The 22506-nt window shown below is 38.3% G+C and overlaps 1 protein-coding gene across 1 annotated transcript in view; it reads left to right on the top strand.

Moving 5' to 3' along the window:
* Positions 1–22506, top strand: part of GALNT14 (polypeptide N-acetylgalactosaminyltransferase 14) — a 289099-nt gene that overhangs the window by 181722 nt on the left and 84871 nt on the right. Inside the window, exon 3 of the mRNA XM_060754143.2 lies at positions 19121–19219. Coding sequence (XP_060610126.2) covers positions 19121–19219 — 99 coding nt within the window. The remainder of the gene's footprint in view (positions 1–19120; positions 19220–22506) is intronic.

The following is a 22506-nucleotide window of genomic DNA, read 5'->3' on the forward strand; positions in this document are numbered from 1 at the left end:
GCCAAACCACCAGCCAAGGTGGAGTAACTGCTGGGGTAATAAAGGAGCAAAAGGGGCTACTCATTGTTGAAGTGTAGGAAGGTGTTAGAAGGTTGGAGGTTGTTGAGGAGTCGGGGTGTTGGAGTTTGAAGGTTGAAGTTCTGAGAGGCTTGCGGCTTGAGGAGACTGAAGGTTGGAGCATCAAGAAGAATTTGACTACAAAACCAGCCTGCTGCAAGTAAGAAGTCTCCAGTTATCTGGAAGTATCAGGAGAAGGAGGCTGGAGCTGTATTTCCATCTTCAGCCACTGTAAATAGAATCTCTCTCTCTCTCTCTCTCTCTCTCTCTCTATATATATATATATATATATATATATGTATAAAGACAAAGGTGTGAGTTTGCTCCTTGGTCGGAAGGAGAAAGCTTCCATGACTGTTTGTGACTACATACTAATCTTCATCACAACAGCTTTTCCGATAAAAGTATTTTAGAGATTTTGATTCACAGATTCCGTAATCCCCAGACAACTAAGAAAAAATGGGAGTTACAGTCTGACATGTGAGGGACACCATGTTTAAGAAGTCTGCTTTGGACTGCATGAAATGTGCTTCTGTTTAGAAGAATTAGAATGTAAATGGACATAGTCAGACTCCGTTGCCTTTTCGCCAGTCTCCCTCTTTAGTTTCATCATATAGCAATGACCAGCTGGCAAGCTATACAGCAGATCTGGCCTTTGAGGTAATTGAGTCTGACCCTTGGCTCTTGTGTCAAATTTTAATTGAGCTGTTGTAAAAAGGCTGGCTGCAGTTTCTTGTGTTCAGGAAAAGAAAAGCAAAAAAAATCATGTTACAGTGTTGCATTTCTCTTTTTCCTTTTGTATAGAATCCAAACTTGAGCTATGCTTGAGTACATTTTTTTCTGTTGCCTGCCAAGCCCTTGCTGCAATACGATGCCAGATTTTTCTTTTTTTGAAATAAACTTGATGAGTCTTAAGTACATAAGGGGGGGGGGGAGTAGTTTTTGTCTTACTGGAATATGAATATAGCACTTTTACCTTAGAACAGGCATGGGCAAACTTTGGCCCTCCAGGTGTTTTGAACAGGCATGGGCAAACTTCGGCCCTCCAGTAGGCTGTTAGGAATTGTGTGAGTTGAAGTCCAAAACACCTGGAGGGCCGAAATTTGCCCGTACTTGCCTTAGAACAAAGGAATCCGCTGTTCTGAGTACTGATTAGAAGGATGGACCAGACAACTGACCCCTTTCAACTCTGATTCTATCAACAACAATGAAACTTTATTACGGTCCATGACCAGCACATTGATTCTATCATTTTACACTGAATTCTCCCAATTAGTTCTTTTTCTAACAGACAAATCCATGATCCTGAATTCCTCAGTTCCTACAGAAAGGTATGGGGAAAGTACAATCTGTGGTTGAATGCATGTAACTTATTTCCAAAATACCTGAATAAGCCTTAAAATTTAAAATATCCTGACCTCTGGAAATTTGGGGAAAGGCAAAACTAGACCAAAAAACCCAAACCCAAACCCAAAGTGGACCATTTTGGTCATATTATATTGTATTCTGTTTTCTCTGCTATACCACCAAGGTATTATGCTGAGGCTTGGAAGTCGTGATTAATAAGATGAGGATGATGATCTCCATTGTGGGTTGATAGGTTTATCTAAAGTTCTGTGTGCTATAAGTGTGAGACAGCTGTCTGTTTGTATCATCCATGAATTTGTATTTCTCAAAATAGTCACTGTTAAGGTGGTCTCTCAGTTCCATAGCAGACTTTTGAATTCCTCTCACCAGGCTTGCCAGGCGCCCTGGGTTTTAAGGGACAGTACCTTATATCCTGAAAATGTCCTGCATCCCGGGGATCAGGGGCCGGGATATCCTGCCCTGCCTCCTCCTCATTGGCAGAAAAATTGGATAATTGATGTCCCTCTGCCCCCTCCTCTCCTCCTCTTCCTCCTCCTCTTGACATCCCTCTACCTTCTTCTCCCCTCCAGGAGGATTTGATTTTTTGCTTATTTGCTTAACACAGTCTCTCTAGGAATTGCTATGTCCTCCAGTACAATTCCAGTTTTTCTACTTTAGTAGAGGTTTTGTATCCCTAACCCTCATGGAAGTGGACATCTTAGGCCCCTCTTACACCGCCATTAGAATTCAGATTATCTGCTTTGAACTGGATTATATGGCAGTGTAGACTTGGATAATCCAGTTCAAAGCAGATAATCTGGATTATTTGATTTGATAATATGGATTTTATGGAAGTGTAGAATGGGCCTTCTTCTACACTGCTTTTTATACACCTCTATATGGAAATTCTTTTTATACACCATAATGTACATAGTATTTTCCCAGTTATGTGAAGTAAGTTTGTGCATCCTTTTCAAGGAAGCACTTTTCTTATCTGAAAATAGTCTGAATCTTGAAAAATGTACAGATTTAGGGGGTCAGTTTTACTTTGTTCCATTGACAATCTGAGGAATGTGAACAGTTTACGTTTGCAGGGAAATATGAGCTTCTTAATTTCCCTTTCCATTTCTAGCTAAAAGTGCATTTATGTGTACTACCTGTCATTGACCCATGACTGACCCTTGCCTGGAGAGCAGAACTGTGAAGCTTTGGTTTAATCCAGGTGATAGAGAACTTTTCTTTAGGCATTTGAGATTCCATGGGAAATATGGAGTGTGACTCTGCAGTATGTGCATTTATAACGAATATATACACCTTTATGTGGTTTTGGCTGCCTGAAAAAGAGCTGGGCATGCTCAAAGAATGCAAAAACATCAAAGATGCAGCTATCTGGCAATCAAGTGTTGTTGAAACAGAAAGACAGTAATGAGGAAGAACAAGGTAAAGTGGGCAAGGGGAAAAGAGAGAATGATAATGATCCGATCTGTTAAAAGTAAGTTATCAAGGCAAAGAGAGGAGTTTTACTGTATGCAGATATTTACTGACATATAGAGGTGAGGTTTCACAAGTGCTATTCACTTGGAAAAGTGAATCAGAGAAAGGAAAAATATGCATTTAGATAACGATCTCTAAAACAATATTGTAATGATGAGGGTACTGCCATGCAACGACATCTAAATGCAATCTAAAATTGGTGAAGAATGTGTTTTCTACTTTCCATCAGTCAGTACTATTTGCTGTGGAATTGTATCAACAGCTAAAAATGAAAATTAAATGCATAAGACTATTTTGACTCAATGTACCCCAAATTTATCCCTCACTTGACCAGAGAATGGGAAAGTAATAATGAATCTTTGCTCAGTAAAGACACTCTTTGTATCTGATATTGTGTTTTTCTCAAGATAACCTGAATATGAGATAGAAGTATATGATGTACAGCATATTGTGGTTGAAATTCAACCTTGCAGTTGAAATATTCATTCCTTCTTGTTTCCCACCTCCTTTTGAGAGGCGTGCTTGAAATGAAGCCGACTATATAAAGATGCATCTATTTGGAGAATGTTTCTATTTCATTTTTGATGAAGTAAATTATTTGGCAGTGCAGAAATATTTTTCATGTAATTTCTGTTTATTCCTGTGATACAACTTGCCCAACTTCCTATCTTTCTGCCTGGCTTCCTGCAGTGAACCTTTCTGTATTGTTTCAGTGTTCTATTTTTGTGGTGATGCTAAATTTTGTTAACTGTATTGAGAAGAGTGATTTTTACAATCAAGAAATGGAATGTTGCATATAGCATTGAATCTGCTTGATCAGTTGGCATGGGCAGTCATGAAGAAGAGAGGCTGGCATGATGTCTCAAGAATAAGTCTTCCAATAATCATACGTTCTAGTAAACCACCTTACTCAGAATGGCACATAATTCCTTACTGTTTTACCTGCATGGGTGGGCTAAATGGATAGGAAGGGTTTGTCTGCAACATGATCATGGCTTTTAATTTAGTATTTGCAGTTGGAAATCTACCATCTGTATCACATCACAGACAAAACAAAAACAAAACAAAAACAAAACAGGACACAAGTAGTCAAGCAATCTCAGAGATGGCTAAGATGCAAAGGTTATTAATAAGAAAAAAACACATGCCAGGAGGGGCTGGAACAGTTGGGAGGCAGGTGCATTCTCTTTATGTGTAGGCTTTCATAGATACTGAGACCCATAGAACTGCTTGAAGTTTAACATTCACAGTAGATGCTGTATTTCATATCTTACCACTAGGTTTGTGGGCAAGGCTGTTTTGTTTTGCATGCCTTTCATTCCTTAAAACTAGGAGTGGCTTTTCTGGCCATTTCAATTGTTTGTGGTTTTTCCACTTTTTTCAATGGAATGGTATTTGCCTCTTTTAAATGTTTTTATCCACTATCCATCATTTCAGGAACCTGAGTGGCTGAGGGCCAAGAGATAGATAGCATGGCATTTCAGATGTTTCATCAGTTGGAGAGAAATCATTTGGAAAATAAAAGAATGAATATATTATATGTAAAGAAGCACCACTCATTCAATTCGTTCTTGTGGGTTTTTTCGGGCTATATGGCCATGTTCTAGAGGCATTTCTCCTGACGTTTCGCCTGCATCTATGGCAGGCTTCCTCAGAGGTCTGCTGGAGCTGGGAAAAAAGGGGTTTATATATCTGTGGACTGACCAGGGTGAGACAAAAGGCTTTTGTAAGTTGGGCTAGGTGTGAATCTTTTCAACTGACCACCTTGATTAGCATACAATGGGCTGACTGTGCCTGGAGCAAACTCTTAATGAAAGGTGCTTAGATGTCCCTGCCTGTTTTTCTCTCTGCTGTTTTAATTTTAGAATTTTTTAATACTGGTAGCCAGATTTTGTTCATTTTCATGGTTTCTTCCTTTCTGTTGAAATTGTCCACATGTTTGTGGATTTCAATGGCTTCTCTGTGTAGTCTGACATGGTGGTTGTGAGAGTGGTCCAGCATTTTTGTGTTCTCAAATAAAATGCTGTGTCCAGGTTGGTTCATCAGGTGCTCTGCTATGGCTGACTTCTCTGGTTGGAGTAGTCTGCAGTGCCTTTCATGTTCCTTGATGCGTGTCTGGGCGCTGCGTTTGGTGGTCCCTATGTAGACTTGTCCACAGCTGCATGGTATACGGTAGACTCCTGCAGAGGTGAGAGGATCCCTCTTGTCCTTTGCTGAACGTAGCATTTGTTGGATTTTCTTGGTGGGTTTGTAGATTGTTTGTATGTTGTGTTTCCTCATCAGCTTTCCTATGCGATCAGTGGTTCCCTTGATGTATGGCAGGAACACTTTTCCTCTGGGTGGATCTTCATCTTTACTCTTGTGGCTTGTTCTTGGTCTTTCAGCTCTTCTGATGTCTGAGGTGGAATATCCATTGGCCTGGAGAGCCCAGTTGAGGTGGTTCAGTTCATCTTGGAGGAGGTGGGGTTCACAGATTCTTTTTGCACGGTCTGCCAAGGCTTTAATGGTGCTTCTTTTTTGACTTGGGTGATGGTTGGAGTTTTTATGTAGATATCTATCTGTGTGTGTGGGTTTTCTGTAAACGGTGTGACCCAATTGTTGATCTGGTTTACGGATGACTAGGACATCTAGAAAAGGCAATCTTCCTTCCTTTTCTTTTTCCATAGTGAACTGGATGTTAGGGTGGATGCTGTTAAGATGTTCCAGGAACCTGTTGAGTTCTTCTTCTCCATGGCTCCAAATGGTGAAAGTGTCATCCACATATCTGAACCATATAGTGGGCTTTTTGGTTGCTGTTTCAAGAGCTTGTTTTTCAAATTGTTCCATGTAGAAGTTAGTTATGACCAGGCTGAGAGGGCTCCCCATAGCTACTCCATCTTTCTGTTCGTAGAATTCATTGTCCCACTGAAAATAGCTGGTGGTGAGGCAATGGTGAAACAGCGCCGTGATGTCTTCTGGGAACCTCTGGTTGATGAGTGCCATGGTGTCTGCAACTGGGACCATGGTAAATAGAGACACCACATCGAAGCTGATCAGTTTGTCATTTGTATTTAGCTTGAGATTGCTGATTTTTTCAATGAAGTGGGCTGAGTCCTTGATGTAGTGTGTTGTGAGCCCAATGTGGCTTTGTAACTGTGCAGCAAGAAATTTGGCTAAGTCATATGTGGGGGACCCAATGGCACTCACGATTGGTCTGAGTGGGGTGGAGTCCTTATGGATTTTGGGGAGTCCATAAAGCCTGGGTGGAAGGGCTTCCGATTTACATAGCTGCTGTCGTATGTCGAAGTTGACTGAGGAGTTTTTAATTAGAGTGTTGGTTTTTCTGGTTATTTTGGAAGTTGGGTCTTGCTTAAGTTTTCTGTATATAGTAGGGTCCAGGAGTTTTTTGATCTTCTCCTTGTATTGCTCAGTATGCATGATGACTGTGGCATTCTCCTTGTCTGCTGGCAGAATGAGGATATCAGGATCTGAATTTAGGTCTCTAATGGCTTCTCTTTCCTTCCTAGTAATGTTACTGGAGGGGAGTTTTGCCTTTTTCAGGATCCTTGCTGCTTCCGCTCGTACTTCTTCTGCTTCCTCCTCTGGGAGGCGGTAAATTGCTGATTCGACATTGGCAATGATGTTTTCTACTGGGATCCTGGTGGTGGTTACAGCAAAGTTTCCTCCTTTCGCTAGTATGGATACTTGGTCTTCAGAGAGTTGTCTGTCTGTCAGGTTGATGATGGTCCGTGATGTATCCAGTTCTGGTTTCGGCTGTTGCTTTTGTCGTTTGTGGAATTTTTGTTTTCCGCAATTGATTTGTGCTCATCATCCATTTTGGAGAATTTTCAAGAAATGTTTGCTAGCTATAGATAATGTATTTATCTAGGAATGGTGCAGCAAAATTAGCCAAAGTCCAGGCAAAAATTGACATTTTACTTTTGCACTTGTTTAGATGTTTCTCAGGATGACACAAGTCTCCAGAATTAACTAACCTGTTTTCTTACTGTAGCTTTGGCTTCAGGAAGGCAGTCCTCACTCTTTCTTTGAGAAACACTGAAAAGTGAGGGAATGAGGGAGCAAGCCCTTCTAATCCTTGGGCATGTTTTCTGAAGGGTTCACCAACTGCTGTGCTTTGCAAATGGGACTCCTTCCTAATGCAACCATCAATCTCCTTCTGTCTGTTTATTTCACAAAAACTTCTACTTGTCTTCCACTGTTACAGCAAATGTCTGCTGAGAAAATAGAGGGATTAGCCACACATTCTTCTGGATCCCTGCAAATCAAGAGTGAGAAAATATGAGAGTTATCTGGAAAGTAAGGTTACTAGGCACGTAGTTCATGTAGGGAAATTTCTCGGGGGAAGTTGGTATCACTTCTGTGTAGCAGGAAGCCAGCGAAAGCAAACGAGCAGTGCCAGCCGTCAGTAGTTCATCGACTGGCTTTGTGATGAAGGTTAGAGATGAGTGTCCTCATTCTGTTTCCTTCTAAGTGTGAAATTTGCTCTGTAATACGCTACCTAAATGCTAAGGGCATGAACACTGCTGGAATTCATTACAAAATCATTTCAGTTTATGGAGAGGACGTAATGTCAAGACAGCACATGACAAAATGGGTATGGAATATATTGTGAGACCATAAAGAAACTTCAGCCATTTTGGAGCTAAGGCTGTTTTAGTTTCTTTGCAGAGCTATCCAAAACAAACATAATGGGATGCTGATGGTGGGAGTCTTTCTTCTTCATGGCAATGCATGTCCACACACTGCTCATGTAACACAAGAGTTGTTGACTTCATTTGGTTGGAAAATTGAAGGAACACCTTGATGGAAAACACTTTTCCTATGATGATGAGGTTAAAATCAAAGTGAGGAACTGGCTGAAAAAGGAGGAGGGAAATTTTTATGATACAGGCATCAAAACTCGTCCCACGGATGACAAAATGTATTAAACTGAATGGTGATTATGTGGAAAAATAATGTAATACCAATGCTACAATCCATGTGAGTTATATTAAAATATATTCATTCTTTGCATTAAAAAAATCTTGTAACCTTACTTTCCAGATAACGCTTGTACAAATGGCTTTGCAATGTGGAAAAATATTTAAGCAGAATGGCTCTAAATTTGTCCAAGTAGAACCCAGCCACTTTTAAAGGCAGTTCAGATTGAATTGTGGGAACACATCTCTGTATTTCTTTGAGTCTAAGATGCACTTGTTTTCTCATATATACATCCCTAAAACCATGGTGTGTTTTAGACTCATGGACATGTGCACATACATGCAAACACATATTTTGCAAGAGTTGTCCCTAGTACTAATTTAGGAAACCTCCTCTATCAGCAGATATATTATACAGTTGTATAAGTTCCCGCATTTCTATTTACATAAGGAAATGTTGTCACAACTCCATGTTTAGATTGAACAGAATCCAAACAGTGTTTCTTCTTTGTACAAGTAGGATTTCCAAACATAAAGCTGAAAGTAGTACCAGTTGCGATCTAGAGCATTGCACCCTTTTTAGAAAAATGAACAAGTGGGAATGGGGGAAGGGAGAAAAGAGGGAGGTAGAACTTTTATTGGTATTGTAAAAAACGTGTTGGCAATTTGGTGACCTACGAAACACCCTAAGCAGCAGAAAACATTTATCCAGTGACAGCCTGAGGTATCACAGGCAGCTCTTAGTGGGTTTATTTTCATTATTACAGCAATTTTAGGGCTGCATGCCGCAATTTTCACTCGCAGTAAGGTATTAAATTGAAATTACCCCAGATGTAATTGTCACACAGAATAATTCTGGACATGCTGAATTTAATGCTTTCCAAGCTGTAGTTTTATTATCCAAGTGAATGCCAAAAAACACTTGTCAACAGCTTCAACAGCAGTCTGCCTTTTCAAGTGCTAGATTGTTTAATGGAGGGGGTTGTTTGGAAGAAGCTTAAGGTGCCTGTTGGCATCATAGTTTTAAATGACAAACATATTGATCCAATGAGCTTGACGGGTGTCACTAAATGTTTTTTATATATGGGTCCCATATTTTGAAGGATGTTCTCTCAACATGATCCTCCAACCAAAAGGATGGCTCATATTTCAGCTGTACTAAAAAGATATATCAGTGTCAGCATTCTTTAAACTTTTCTCTAGTGCCCTGTGTTCTTCATCTTGGTGTGATCCAAGACTAGGAATTGATGTGAACATATAATTTTCTCTGTTGATGTCGTAACAGGTTACTTAAATAAGCCATAATGTGGTCACTCAACATTGTATGTGAGAAAATAACACTTTCTTGGGCTATAAATCACCAATACCCTGCAAATTTGACAGTGGATTCTGCATTATGACAACTGTTGTCCAAAAAAGGAGGAACTTTTAAGTTCTGTATAACAGGCAGTATAGGGTAGTTGATATAAAACTTTGGCTGTAGAGAGCTGAGTTCAAATTGTAAAGAGTTGACTTTACCATGATGCTTGTTTAGACACAAGTTTGCAAACTTGTCTAGGCCAAATCCAGGAAAAAATAACTTTTCAAAGAAAGATCCATGTTGCAGCATATAAATGAAAGAAAATAAATGGGAAAGAGGAATCTAACAGCACTTTTAACTGATCTTTTTAAACATGAGCTAAAAGCAGTGTTTTTATTTGAGAACCACCATGCGCATTGTATGTTCAGAGAATAAATCAATAATAACTGATTTGAGAATAGCAAGCCCTCAAAAACCATAGCTGTAGAACATGTCAGTCTCCCATAACATGCAATATGGGACCTACGTGGCAGTTCTTGAACAACAACAACCATTCAGAGGAACATTCAAAAGAAAAACCGAATGGGGATATATTCACATACTCCAATCTATTTGTAGAGGTACGAACAGAGATTATGGTTTCATGGTACACTGATACATAAATCCTACAGCTGCATATATAATAAAATAAATCTCAGAGAAGACTTTGACCTCAAAAGAATGAGTTCAGGAGATTTGTTGCTTTCACATGCCACTGCTAACAAACTACTCTAAAGATATTACCAGCCACTCATACAGCTCTTTGAAGATTTATGACCAAGGTCACAATTTGCACCTCTATCCTATTATTTTTTTATTCCATTCCTACAACTTCATACCTATGGCTTTGATATCACTCAGTCAGTATTTCTGAAGAGGTGGATTGATATCTTTGAAAGGCCATCCTAAATTAGACTAGTTTGTTTTAAATTGCTGTTGGATTTTTCTTTTTATACTTTTGGATGAAAACTCCCAGATTTCCTTAGCCAGCTTGGGATCCTCGTTTTTACAGTCCAATAGTCAGATCAAGTAATTTTACTATCTTCTACCTTCAATTACTCATGTTTTACTTTCACACAGTTCCACTCCTTTGCATGGTTGCTTTGAGGGGGGAAAGCAGGCAATATACCCTGCTTTAAACTGTAGAAGATGGGTGGAAAGAAATGAAATTTAGTTTTTAGTAGATATGTCTTATGGGTAAGGAAGTCACTGAATGCTGACTTAGAAATACTAAACAGAATGTTTCTGTTGTATATAGATACTCTGTCACAGAAAGAACAACTCACACACTTTGATCTACCCGGTGGTACAATGGTCCATTCCTCTTCAGTCTCTGTACTCTTGTTTTGTCCTCCTTAATCTCTTCAAATATATGGAATGTGACTTTTCAGGATGATAAAATAAGAATGAACAAGTTAAAGACAGACAGAACAGCCTGTAGCCAGGTATAGGAGGGTTTTGCGGTTCAGGATTAGTTGTTATTTTTCTGCTAAATCTCAGGCAAATAGTTAGTTGAGGCAATTTTCATCCTATTATCAAGTCAGTAATTTCAAAGATGTAATAAAGGCAAGCAGCATGGCTGATGTGCACATTAAAAATGTCACAGAAATTCCTATTGGAAAGATACAGGGCTATAGTACATCTTGTAGTACGCTTAATCACATAATTACATGTAAATAAATACCTAAATGCATGTAGATAAATAAACACAGAGTGTCAAACACTCTTATGACAAAAGAGAGGACAAATGAGAGAGAAATTTTATGTGGGCCTAGAAGCCTGGAAATATATTAAATCCTTTAACATATCCAATTTTGTTGTAGATGGCTCTCAGATATTATTGAAATTTCATGTATTAGTGGTCTGAGGTCTTCAGCTTCCATTTATCATCCTGCCAAAACCACTTTCTTTTTTGTGGACCTTCTTTTGATAGCTGGCCGCGCTATTCTCCAAGAGGATGGAAGGGCAAACATCTGAAAGAAGTTAGTAAAAAAGTGCACATGAATAGCCGTGAGAAACCAATTTGCCCAGAGTTTTGGGTTATACCTGTACAGAACAAGTAGCATTCATAACAGAGACTTTTATTCTCTCCCTCCAGATTAATATCCCACATAAAAATGAAATGTGTTATGAATGCATTATTGCTGAATCTCTTTCCCTCCTCTAATGCCTTTTCTCAACCACCCTTTTTTCTTGTTACATTTCCCAAACCCTTTTGCCTTGAATTATTTATTTCTCCAGCACCTCTTTCCCCAATAACATTCTTATTTAATTCTATGCTGTCTTCAATATAGGAAGTTATTTAATAAAACAGTTAATAAAAAAGGTCCAAGAATCTGGGTGGGAGAGCTCATTTTGCAATGTTTGTGATTCGTTGTTCGATCTCGGAAATGAGTCTTTCAGCTCCATTTATTTATTTGAATTGGTTTGCCTTTTTCCAGACACTGAAAGAGATTCAGCCAAGTTAGTTTATTTATATCTTAGGGGGAAAGTGTAATATTATTTATTTACACTGTTATATCTATCTTACAGACTTGAACTGGGTTAATGGTCATTTCCTGCTCCCATAAATTGCCCTATCATGACCAGAGTGGTGAGCTGAGGATCACTAATAGAGATTCTCAGCACCTCACCAAGTTATAATTTCCATGTTTCTTGTGGGGTGGGAAATGAGGGAAACCATGATGAAAAATGATGCAGTTTCGAGATGTTGCTTTTATTATATTGTTATATATTGTTATATTTATTTATATCCCACTTTATTTCCCCAAAGGGGACTCAAAGCGGCTTAACATAAAAGCATCAGCATAATCATTTAAAATATACAAATATACGAAAATTAAAACACTGCCACTGCACATGTGTTTTACTTGAAAATGGTAACTATGCATTTCTTTAGAGTGTGTGTACCCATATTTGGTTTGGTTAAAAATAGCACTTTTTATTTGTGCTGTTTTCCACTTTACAGGGATTCTGTGCCCCTAAAATGGTGAATGTGGAGATCTGGTTGTATATGTGCTTGCCTCTAAGTCAGGCGGGGACCAACTTTTTTTGTGGTGGGGACTGTATTGTGGGGCAGGGCAGACTGGAGTGGAGGGGAGCAGGGCAGGAGAGGCTGAGGGCAGATGGCATGGGGGGGGGGAGACCAGGGAGTTGGTGCAGGGGGGAAGGTTTCATACATGGCTGCCCAGGGCTCTTGGGAGAACTCCAGAGAGCTTTTGGCAGCTGCGTGTCTCTGCCCTGGCCCTCCTCTCTGCCTGGGGACACGGTGGCCTACCATGTCCCCAGACCAAGAGGAGGAGATACATGGCTGCCGAGAGCTGCTCAGAGGAGGGCCAAGGCAGACGAGGGCCAGAGGAAAGAACCCAAGGAGCCACGTCCAGCCTGTGGGCCTGGGTTTCCCAATGCTTGTTCTAAGTCCTTCTGTGTGCCAGAGTCACTTTCTAAGTAATCAAACTTCTCTGTTGAATTAGGAGGTCTCCAGGAGGCTTCTACTCCACTTCTCATAGACAAAACACTTTGCACAACTGGGAATTTAATAAACCTAATAAAACAACATGAGAGAATTTACTTGCTTAGAAAACTTAACACCTTTCAAAAGTTATTTTCTATGCATTAAAATTTTATGGACAAAAAAGATAGTTTCCTTTATTTATCTCTTGGACAAAATATGGGGTTACCAAGTCCTTTGGAAGAATAATAAAAAGGCAAGATTTTGCAGTTTTCTTCTGGTACTTACACATTCTGTGTTTTGGAAAATTATCTTTCATGGATATATAGCTTTTGTGTGAGAATTGTGTGATTTCTGCTAAAAGACGTGTTTTGTGTCTGTAAGAATGCTGTTTTCTATGCAACGATGAGCAATCTTTTTATCACAAACTGCTTCTTCAAAAATGTTGAGCAAAAAAAACAAGTTGGAAGAAGCAGTAGTTCCATTATATTCTGCACTGGTGAAGCTTTGTTTGGATGATTGCATTCAGTTCCAAAGCCTCATTTTAAGACAAGTTGGATTGGGTTCAGAGATGGATAACAAGAATGAATGAATAAAATATTTGAGAAAAGAGTGAAGGATCAAGGTATGTTCAGTTTAGTGAAGAGAACCCCCCCCCCCCGGGGAGGGGGGTCACATGATTGTACTCTAAATAGCACATGGGTGGTCACAGAGAGAAAGGGGCAGGCCTTTTTTGTTGATGCCCCAGAATGTAGAACCTTCTGTAATGGTTCTACATTACAGGAAAGTGGATTTTGATTTAACGTTAGAAGAATCTTCTTGACCATAAGAATGATTTGACAGTGGGGCTGATTTCCTTGAGTGCAGGTGAAATCTCCTTCTGAAAAAGAGGCTGGACAGCCTCTTGCTGTGGATCCTTAGCTGGAGATCCATATTCAGCAGTGGGTTGGACCTGATGGCTCATGAGGGTCTTTCTCACTCTGCAATTCTATGAATCTTAGGACCTCATCACATTGAGGTTCTTGATGCAGAGGACAGTGGGGGAATCTGAAGAGCAATGGGGCAAATGCTGGGACAGCAGGGAGAATCTGTCACTTGGTGCCCCACATCACCCACAACACCTGCTTGCTCAATCAGCTGTGTCGAGGAAGTGTTGTATGACAGGGAATTTATCTAATGTCATGAGGTCCTTAATCATTGTGTTGTCTACTGTAATCAAATCACACAGTGGTATATTGTAATTGTCAGTTAGGGCACTCAATAAACGTTGCCAAATATCAAAGTACTGGACAAGCACCAAACAGCATTGATTATTTCAGAACTACATTCAGCTTTCACTGTGACAAATATTTAATGTACAATATTGCCTAAAGTAATATGAATTATGACTCTGGCAGTTTTAGAACCTTATATATGAATGGAATGTTAAATATGGCTTGAGCTGGGTTTTTTTTTAAATTAAAAATATTTTGCATGACACTTCATATAACAAAATAAAAACAGATGAATTAACAGTTGCTGCCACAGCAAGAACATTAATAATAAACTATAAATAGTAGTAATAATATAGCCAAACATATAAAAATAAAACACCTCTTTAAAAATCCCAGCAAAATTCCATCAAAAATGTTTTAAATGTTTTTTGAATAAAATTCTGGAAATAAAAATGAAAATAATATTGATTGCCATGTGCAGTGCTCTGGAGATAGCATCTCATACTCAGCTGGGCACCACCAATGTGAGCCCTGATCTGTGTTTGCCAGCTTAGTCAATGTAGTAGTGGGGATGCATTCAAGTAAGAGCACAATGTCATGCAACACACTGAAGGTACCAATTGACCCAATGTGATCACATGCAGTGGTTTGAAGGCACACAATATAGCCATCACAATTAAGTTTAGATCTGGTCCTTATCTAGATCAGGTTTTCTTAACCTTTTCCAGTTTGCAGCCTCGTTTTGTATGAGAAATGTATAGGTGATCCCAGATATGAAACATATGTATACAAATCAGTTCCATAGAACCTTTCAAACCGTGGACCAAAATAGAGAGGTTCCCATCTCTGTTTTAGAGTTACATCATTAAACAGATTTGTGAGACTGTCTCATGTCAGCACACAACATATTTTATCAGTTTTCAAGACTCAAGACCACAGTAGAGGCCATCTCTAACAAATTTCCTGAATGTTCTACTCAGCATCAAAATGTGCCTAGGGAGCTACCATTCAGCTTTCACATAATATTGGTTTGCTTAGTTCCTCTGATTACATTACATTAAGAGCTCTATAAGATATTCTAATACCAGATTAGTGTATGTGTTTTTCTGCCTAGAACAATAATTTTGGTTGCTGTTTACTTTAGCTGCCAGATCAGCTTATTAATTCTATTTTATTACAATCTTTATATGCTAACCTGTGTTATAAGATCTCAGAGTGACAAACAGATAAAAATAAATAAGGAGTTAAACAAAAATAAATGATTTTTAAAAACTTGAAATTTTTGAAAATAAAAAAGAGTAATAGATAGCAACTATATTTTTAAAATTATCCGGTTTTAAAAGTTAAAGCAGTTTAAGTTTTAAAATTATGTTCACTCCTACAAAAACAGTCCGGCTGCCATGTTTTGGAGCTTCTAAACTTGGTACAGAGGTTGCCAATGTACAGTGCCTTGCAGAAGTCCAACTTTTCATTCTAGAAAGGGACACAGCTAGCACAACAGCTGAAGCTGATAATAAGCACTGCTGATGGCTATGTCACATCTATCTGGTCTGATATTTAGAGTGATGGATCATGGAACACCTCCAAGCTACAAATGCAGTTTTTCAGGGAAGGTAACCCCATGCAGGATTGTGTGACCCTGATAGTAAGCAGCAGATCTGTCTTGTCTGGATTAATTTTCAGTTTGTTTTTCCTTATTCAACCCATTACCTCCTCCTGACATACATTCAGAGGAGACACCATTCTTAGCTAATGCCAATATAGTTGTACATCATGTTTTTAATTGTATTCCTTCAATTGATGGTCCAAATTGCTGGATCATTTGTAGTTGTAAAAATACTTTATATTTCAAAACTGGAAATATAATAATACATCAGCTGTCACTCAATGATCAGAAGAACCTTAGCTAGCAACTTCAAGGAAATGTGTTTTTGGAAATACAGCCAGGTAATATAAATCTATATGCTCAAATCCTATATAATTTCTCTTCCTCACCTCATCCCAGTTCGCTCTCTCTTCTTTATTGCTTTTCTGAATATTCCCTTTGTAATCACATTTTAAAATCATTTATTAAAAAATGGATGGCCACTCCCATCTACCTCAACCCTCTTGTAAAGAGGTTCTACACCTAAAATCAGACATGAAGGAAGCAGAATTTGGATTGTCTTGTTATATGATGCCACTTGGAGTCCCCCTCCCCTGGAAAAGAAGGGGACATTCTTAGGAAAATAATGTAGAGTGCATTGTCATCACTTTGAATGGTTCAAATGGCTTGAACACTACTGGTTGCTGACATCTAATATATTCAGAGATGTAGTGTAAAGTTGACAAGATAGCACAACACTAAATCAAAGTAAATTTATTATTTGATATGGCTATTATATATTCATGTAACATATCATGGAGCAACAGAATTTATTATCTGGAAAAGTGGTGATGACCACCAGTTAGTAACAATGTCCACTATCATGGAACCTTCTTAAAAAGTTATGATCAATTTTGTGGAGGGAGACAGATAATTCAATAGCTAATAAATGTGTTCATAAATAAAACCGAATATCTGTTTAAAAAAAGCAATACATCACCAGCTTGGTCTTCCAGAACCTGATGCATTGCAGGTGTGGTGGGCTGTAAATCCCAGAATCTCCTACCCTTATGCTGTGGATTTTGAGAGGTGCAATCTCAGAGACAATACAATAGGGGAGACTGCTTTAAATGTGTGGATCTCAATCACCCATGGCCCTCCTAGCTTCAGGTTTCAGCAACCCTCTTTATTAGCCATATCCTATGGCTTGGGTATCTGGACTTTGGAGTTCAACAAATCAGGAAGACTAATGGCTGTGTGCTGTGGATATAAGTGATGGTTGGAAGCATGGCTGTCTTCACTATGACATACATGGGAGCATTTTGGAAAGAAGCAGGCGTTTAATCTAGACTAGATGGACCTCAAAAATGCTTTACAGTGTTCATTCTGTAAAGTATAACCAAACTTCAGCCAAATGTCATTAATGTGTTTCAATCAAAGAAAGCATTTAAGGAAAGATAGGAGAACATTTAATTCTTCTCCCATATTTCATACCACATGTTTATTATTAGCTGTAGGAATGAAATGTAACAGGAACAGGCTTTCATGATAAATTGGAAAATTAATACATCTTTTAATCTGGGTGCATTATTAAACTGCTTCCTTTTGTTCCAGGGAATATTTTTCAGGAGGTAGTTCACATATGATGCATTACCCAAATTACATATGTGTGACGAAGCAGATTTCTCCCAGGATTCTACCAGATAGAGCTTTCCATCATTTGTTTCCTTCACTTTTTGAGTAGACTGCATCAAATATATTTTCATGTTCTGCTTGACCCAAATTCTTCTTTCATTTCATAAAATGTAGTTCATTTGCCCCATTCTCTCTTTTTCTAAATGTGTTTAGTGAAGTTTGTGCCCTGCTAGCCTCAGAAACCATAGAGGAATGTTAGGTCAAAACAGAAAGTGTTAACACAAAAAGGAAGTTCTAAGCCTTCATGGTTCTGAGTTCACAAAATCCCGTTGTAAAGGAAAAAAACCAACAAAACACATCAAAGAGGTTTTTAAAAAACTCAAAAGAGTGATCTTTCAAAAAGAGCACCAATTAATGTTAAAAGTTACAAGCAAAAAAAAAACCCTTTTAGCGTGATGAAAGTTTTTTAAAACCCTGTGGAATATCAGCCTACAAAGGTCTTCTTACCTATTGAAAAGGATACTACAGGATTGTTCATGTCATGGTGAGAGGAAGGCAGAAAAGTGCAGTTCATTCATCGTAGTTGTCTCAAGTCCTTGCATCTGAAGATATGGTTTTATATTCACAAATGATCATGATTATGCAAAAATAACAACCAGTTAGTCTTAAAGGTACCACCGTACTTCTTTTTCTTTTTTTCTGTACTCCTTCCTTCCTCCTTGTCGAATACTGAGGGCATCATGAAAAACTAATAGTTTTTCATCCATCTGTTCATTCTACAGAAGAGTAGATAATGCATTCAGCTTTTATAATAAGGTATTCGCATCAGAGGCAAAAGGAACAAAATGCCAAGCTGGCTACAACAATGGGATGGAATGAACTAGTTATTTTCTTGGCTGAGACTCAAAATGACCTGGTAGAGCTGTGGATGAGATGAAAACACAGAGAGAGGGCTTGTAAGGTGCATATGTAGGATCTCAACTTGGGAGTCTGTATACTAAGGCCTTCAAAATCCATTGTATTCTTAAAGATAAGCAATATTATGGAATTCTGGAGTCAGTGCTTGGTAAAAAAAAATTGCTCTAATTTGTGCCAAGAATACTTTAAATAATGAGAAGGTGAGAAAGAAAAAAAATCAAGAGGCAAACTTTACAAAAATAAATGGATCCTAAAGTAAATCAACCCTGAATTCTTTCTAGAAGCCAATATGGCTACATTGAGACTGTCATATTTTGACCATATCACAGGAAGACATGATTCATTGGAAAAGTCAGTAATGCTTACTAGGTTAGAAGGCAGCAGGAAATCATAGTCAGAGGTTCACATTCCTGAGGTCACCATGAATTGTCAGCTTGAAGGCATTTAACAACAAACTATGGGGTACCAAAAACCTAAGCTATCTAGAAGAGATATCCTGTTAGTTGGAACCTTTACTAGCTGTGTATTTAAATGGTTGTCTTTGGTTACTGGTGAAGTAAATGGACCTGAATTGAACTGTGGCGTTAATGGAAATTCAAAGGCGGCATCCTAACACCTCAGATTAACATGTGAAAATATTTCTATACTTTGAAAGATAAGATTATTTTATCGAGACACTCTCCTGTACAAAAAGACGGGTTTAAATATTTCAAAATTACACATCTTATAATCAGCAAAATAATATCATCACCAAAAGAAGTTAATAACTATCTCCATTTTGTGGTCCAAACAACAAGAACATTCAGCAGCCAGTGAAAAACTGGCTGTTCAAATGTCCATGTGCCTTGGGATATAGAGAGAAGGTCGAAATAGTGGGCAGATTGTGTTGAAGCTGCCATGCTCCTATATTAATGGCTGATTCCAGATATAGACAGGATATTCTTGCTCTGTCTAGTGACCCATTTTCCTAGTTCCAGTAGACCTCACTACCTCTGAGGATGCTTGCCATAGATGCAGGCAAAATGTTAGGAGAGAATGCCTCTAGAACATGGCCATACAGCCCGAAAAAACCTACAACAACCCAATTTATCAAATGCCACCTTTTTGAGTCTCTTATGACTCTCTAACATATGCATTATCCTTTTTCTCTTCCTTCATCAGATGCACTACATTGCACTACCGTACAGATCTGCCTCCAACCAGTATCATTATTACCTTCCACAATGAAGCTAGATCTACCTTATTGAGGACCATAAGAAGGTAAGATGCAGCAATGAAGCTGAAAATTACTTTGTTGCCAGGATTCCAATTGCCATATAAAAACCTTCAATGTTAACTTTTCATAATAGAATTGAATCTGTATGTGAAAATGGTAAGTGATTTGAGAATAATCACCCATCGCCCAATGACAATAAAAAGGTCTTGGTGGTGAGTTTTTTTCAGAATTAGTCCCCTTGAGCTTCTCATAGCGGAGAGATTGTGTGGTTATGTTTTCCTTTTCTCAAAAGCTTGCAGATAGGAAGTTTCTGTTTGTAGTTTTTTGGAGATACTGCTCTATATAAATCTTGATCTATACTGTTTTGGCTTTGTGTTAAAATAATGTATCAAAACTGGGAATAGGCACAGTATCCTAGCTGAGAAGGTGGATTATGAAATCCTTGCTTAAATTTTGCTTTAGCCACAGGCTCATGCAGCTGTATTAGGCCAAGGGTAGAGGTCTAATTCCCTCTAAATCACTACTGCAGTCTGCACTACTCCAAAAGATGCAACCAGAAGTAGCTAGAAGTCTTCTTTCATTTTTTTCAAAAATCACTTTTGTGTGTGGATGTGTGTGTGGGAGGGGAGCCACACTTAGGAAGGCTTTCAGAAGCATCATTATTACTACATCCTTCTCCTCCTCTTTGTCCTCTTTATGGTAACTTTTATTTTACACTGGGAGAATGTCCATTTCCCACTCTGCTTTGAGATAAATTCCTTCATCTCTGTTTCATCCCTGTGATTTGGAGATGTGAAAAATGCTTTCCAACCTTCTAGGGTAGATGCAAGATTTCCAGTAAAAATGTTTTTAAATATTCAAAAACAATTTCACTATTACTAATTATTATAAAATTATAGCTACAAGGACAGTTATTAGTTCTTTCCATTTTCAAGTGATCATGTACTGCTTCTGTTGTAAATGCTGATTTTGATACTTGTTAGAGTAGAAAGAGCTAAAAGATGGAAGCTAGGTCAGAGCTTATCAATAAGGTTGTGACTGAATAGACTGTAAGCAATAACCCATTCAGATAAATTAATCTATTAAATTTTGAAGTTTTCCTCTTATACCGTTTATTAATTTAACAGCTATACAGTGTGTGTTCCCAGTAATCCAATCAGGAGAAATGTGATTAATTTTGTTCAACTTTTATGAATTATTTATTAAAATAAATGGACTAGCAAAACTTTAATTCACCCGAAGAATCTGAATCATAAAATGCTGCTTGAAACAAGGTTTTGTATGGTTTTATCTGTAACACACCAGAAAAATGTTATGTTGTCAATAAATTGCAAAAATGTTCATAGAAATTTAGTTATCTGAATTCTATTTAAATTCACAGAAATGCATTTTTAAGGTTTAAAAATTATTACAAAATGAGGATGGAATAAACTTGCGCTTGAAAGAATAATGAACATTATAGTAAGGAAAACATAGTCACCCATCTCTAGGAAAAACTAGGTTATGAACCCAATTTTCTTCTCTACCAGACTTGAATGTTATAATGCACAATCATTTATTTCCCCATTTTTCCTCCTCACATTCAATTCCAACTGAATAATCACTACTCCAGTTTATATAAATTTCTGATACTTAAATATTGGAACGTCTGGTGACCATTGTAACAATGTACACTACTACAATTTGCTTAATGCCAATGCAGTTATTTGGGCAGGGAATGAGAAGGGGAACAGCATATTGACTCATTCATTTTGCTGTTGTTTAGCTCTCTTGCCTGTCTTTTTGTATTGGCAGGTTCTCTATGAACAGATCGTGCAATTACTGTGCTCATTCATTATTCAAAATGATCCCACCACTTTCTAGAGCTATTAATTGCAGGGATGCAGACTGTTCACAAATGATTCATTTCCAGAACTCCAAATGTGACAATCACAATCTGTTTGAGACCGCGGGAAGGGGAGGATGTGGATGAGGATGGGGACGGGAGAGCTCCAGGATTTTAAGCTCATGCAAAATTACTAGTTGTGCATCCATGTATTTTTGCTTAATGCCACTGACTCAGGCCTGGCAATGGAATGACCACTTGATAGGAACAATTTGGTTGCATAAATCTTGAATCTTGTTCCCCCCATAAAATTACTCACACCAATATTTTAAAAATGTGTGGATTGAGACTTGCTTGGGTGTCTTAATCTACTAGGGAGCCTTCTACACAGGAATTAAAATCCAACTTGAAGCTGTCTTGAGGTTGGGGTGTCTACAACACTCATCCAACCAGAAAACACATGCTAAAAAAACTCACCAGAAATTCCTGTTCTCAGCACAGGGATGCTAGAAATGACGTAGAACTACCACCACCCTGATATAACTTTATGCCAGCATTGTGACTATGTCCTTGGCCAGCAATGAGTTTTGGATCTGTGTAACGTGATTCCACCTCCCCACTCCCTTTATCCTTTTTTGGCTCTTCTCTAGATAGAAAATAGGAAACCAAATAGTTCTGTTGTGTTGGCAGAACACTCAGATAACTGCCGGAAGATTGTGCTGGTAGAATGGTATTTCTTCCAGCAGAAAAAGCTTATGGCTAATTCTATCCACCAAGTCAGGGTTGAGTTAGGATTGCACTGTGGAGTCTGATAAAAATAGTTTGTATGGACTTCAAAATCCTTATTAGGGAATAATTCTGTACATGCTTATTTTGCAGTGGCCTTAAAATGTTCTTTTGTCATCTTCCCTGCCTACTCTGTTTGCATTGTTTACAATGCTTCCTGTGTGCATCACGAAAGCCAATGCTCATATTAAAATTAAAACTCTGTGGATTCTGGCTCTAAATAAAAATAAAATCTTAATATTGTGTTCAAGCAAATAAAACTCTGCAGCAAAAGAAACTGTATTCAGTATGCCAGAGCTGTATTACAACTTCACTTAAATATAATGTGTGAAAGGGCCATAATGAAGTAATGGAGAGCACATACTTTGCATACAAATGGTCCCATGTCCAGTCCCTGGCAACTTCACATGGAGTTAGGAAATCAGAATCACAAGAGGGTTAGTTTCCATCAGTGTGGAGAAAACTGGATGGATTAAACAAGAATTATGTGGCAGTCCATGTTATTAAACTGTTCTCACCTCTGTGATTAGATGATCTCCTCATTAGGCACCGCTTTGTTTCCAGATACGGTAAAATAGGGAATATTTTTCTTTAATGTTCAGAGACGTCAAAACATCCTTTGGGATAACTAATACATTCACATCTGTTATCAACATATCTTTAAGCTCAATTCCAGAATTCCAAATAACCATGAGGGTGAAAATGGAAACCACAAAAGAG

This window comes from Anolis sagrei, chromosome 1, assembly GCF_037176765.1.
Source record: "Anolis sagrei isolate rAnoSag1 chromosome 1, rAnoSag1.mat, whole genome shotgun sequence".
NCBI lineage: Eukaryota > Metazoa > Chordata > Lepidosauria > Squamata > Dactyloidae > Anolis > Anolis sagrei.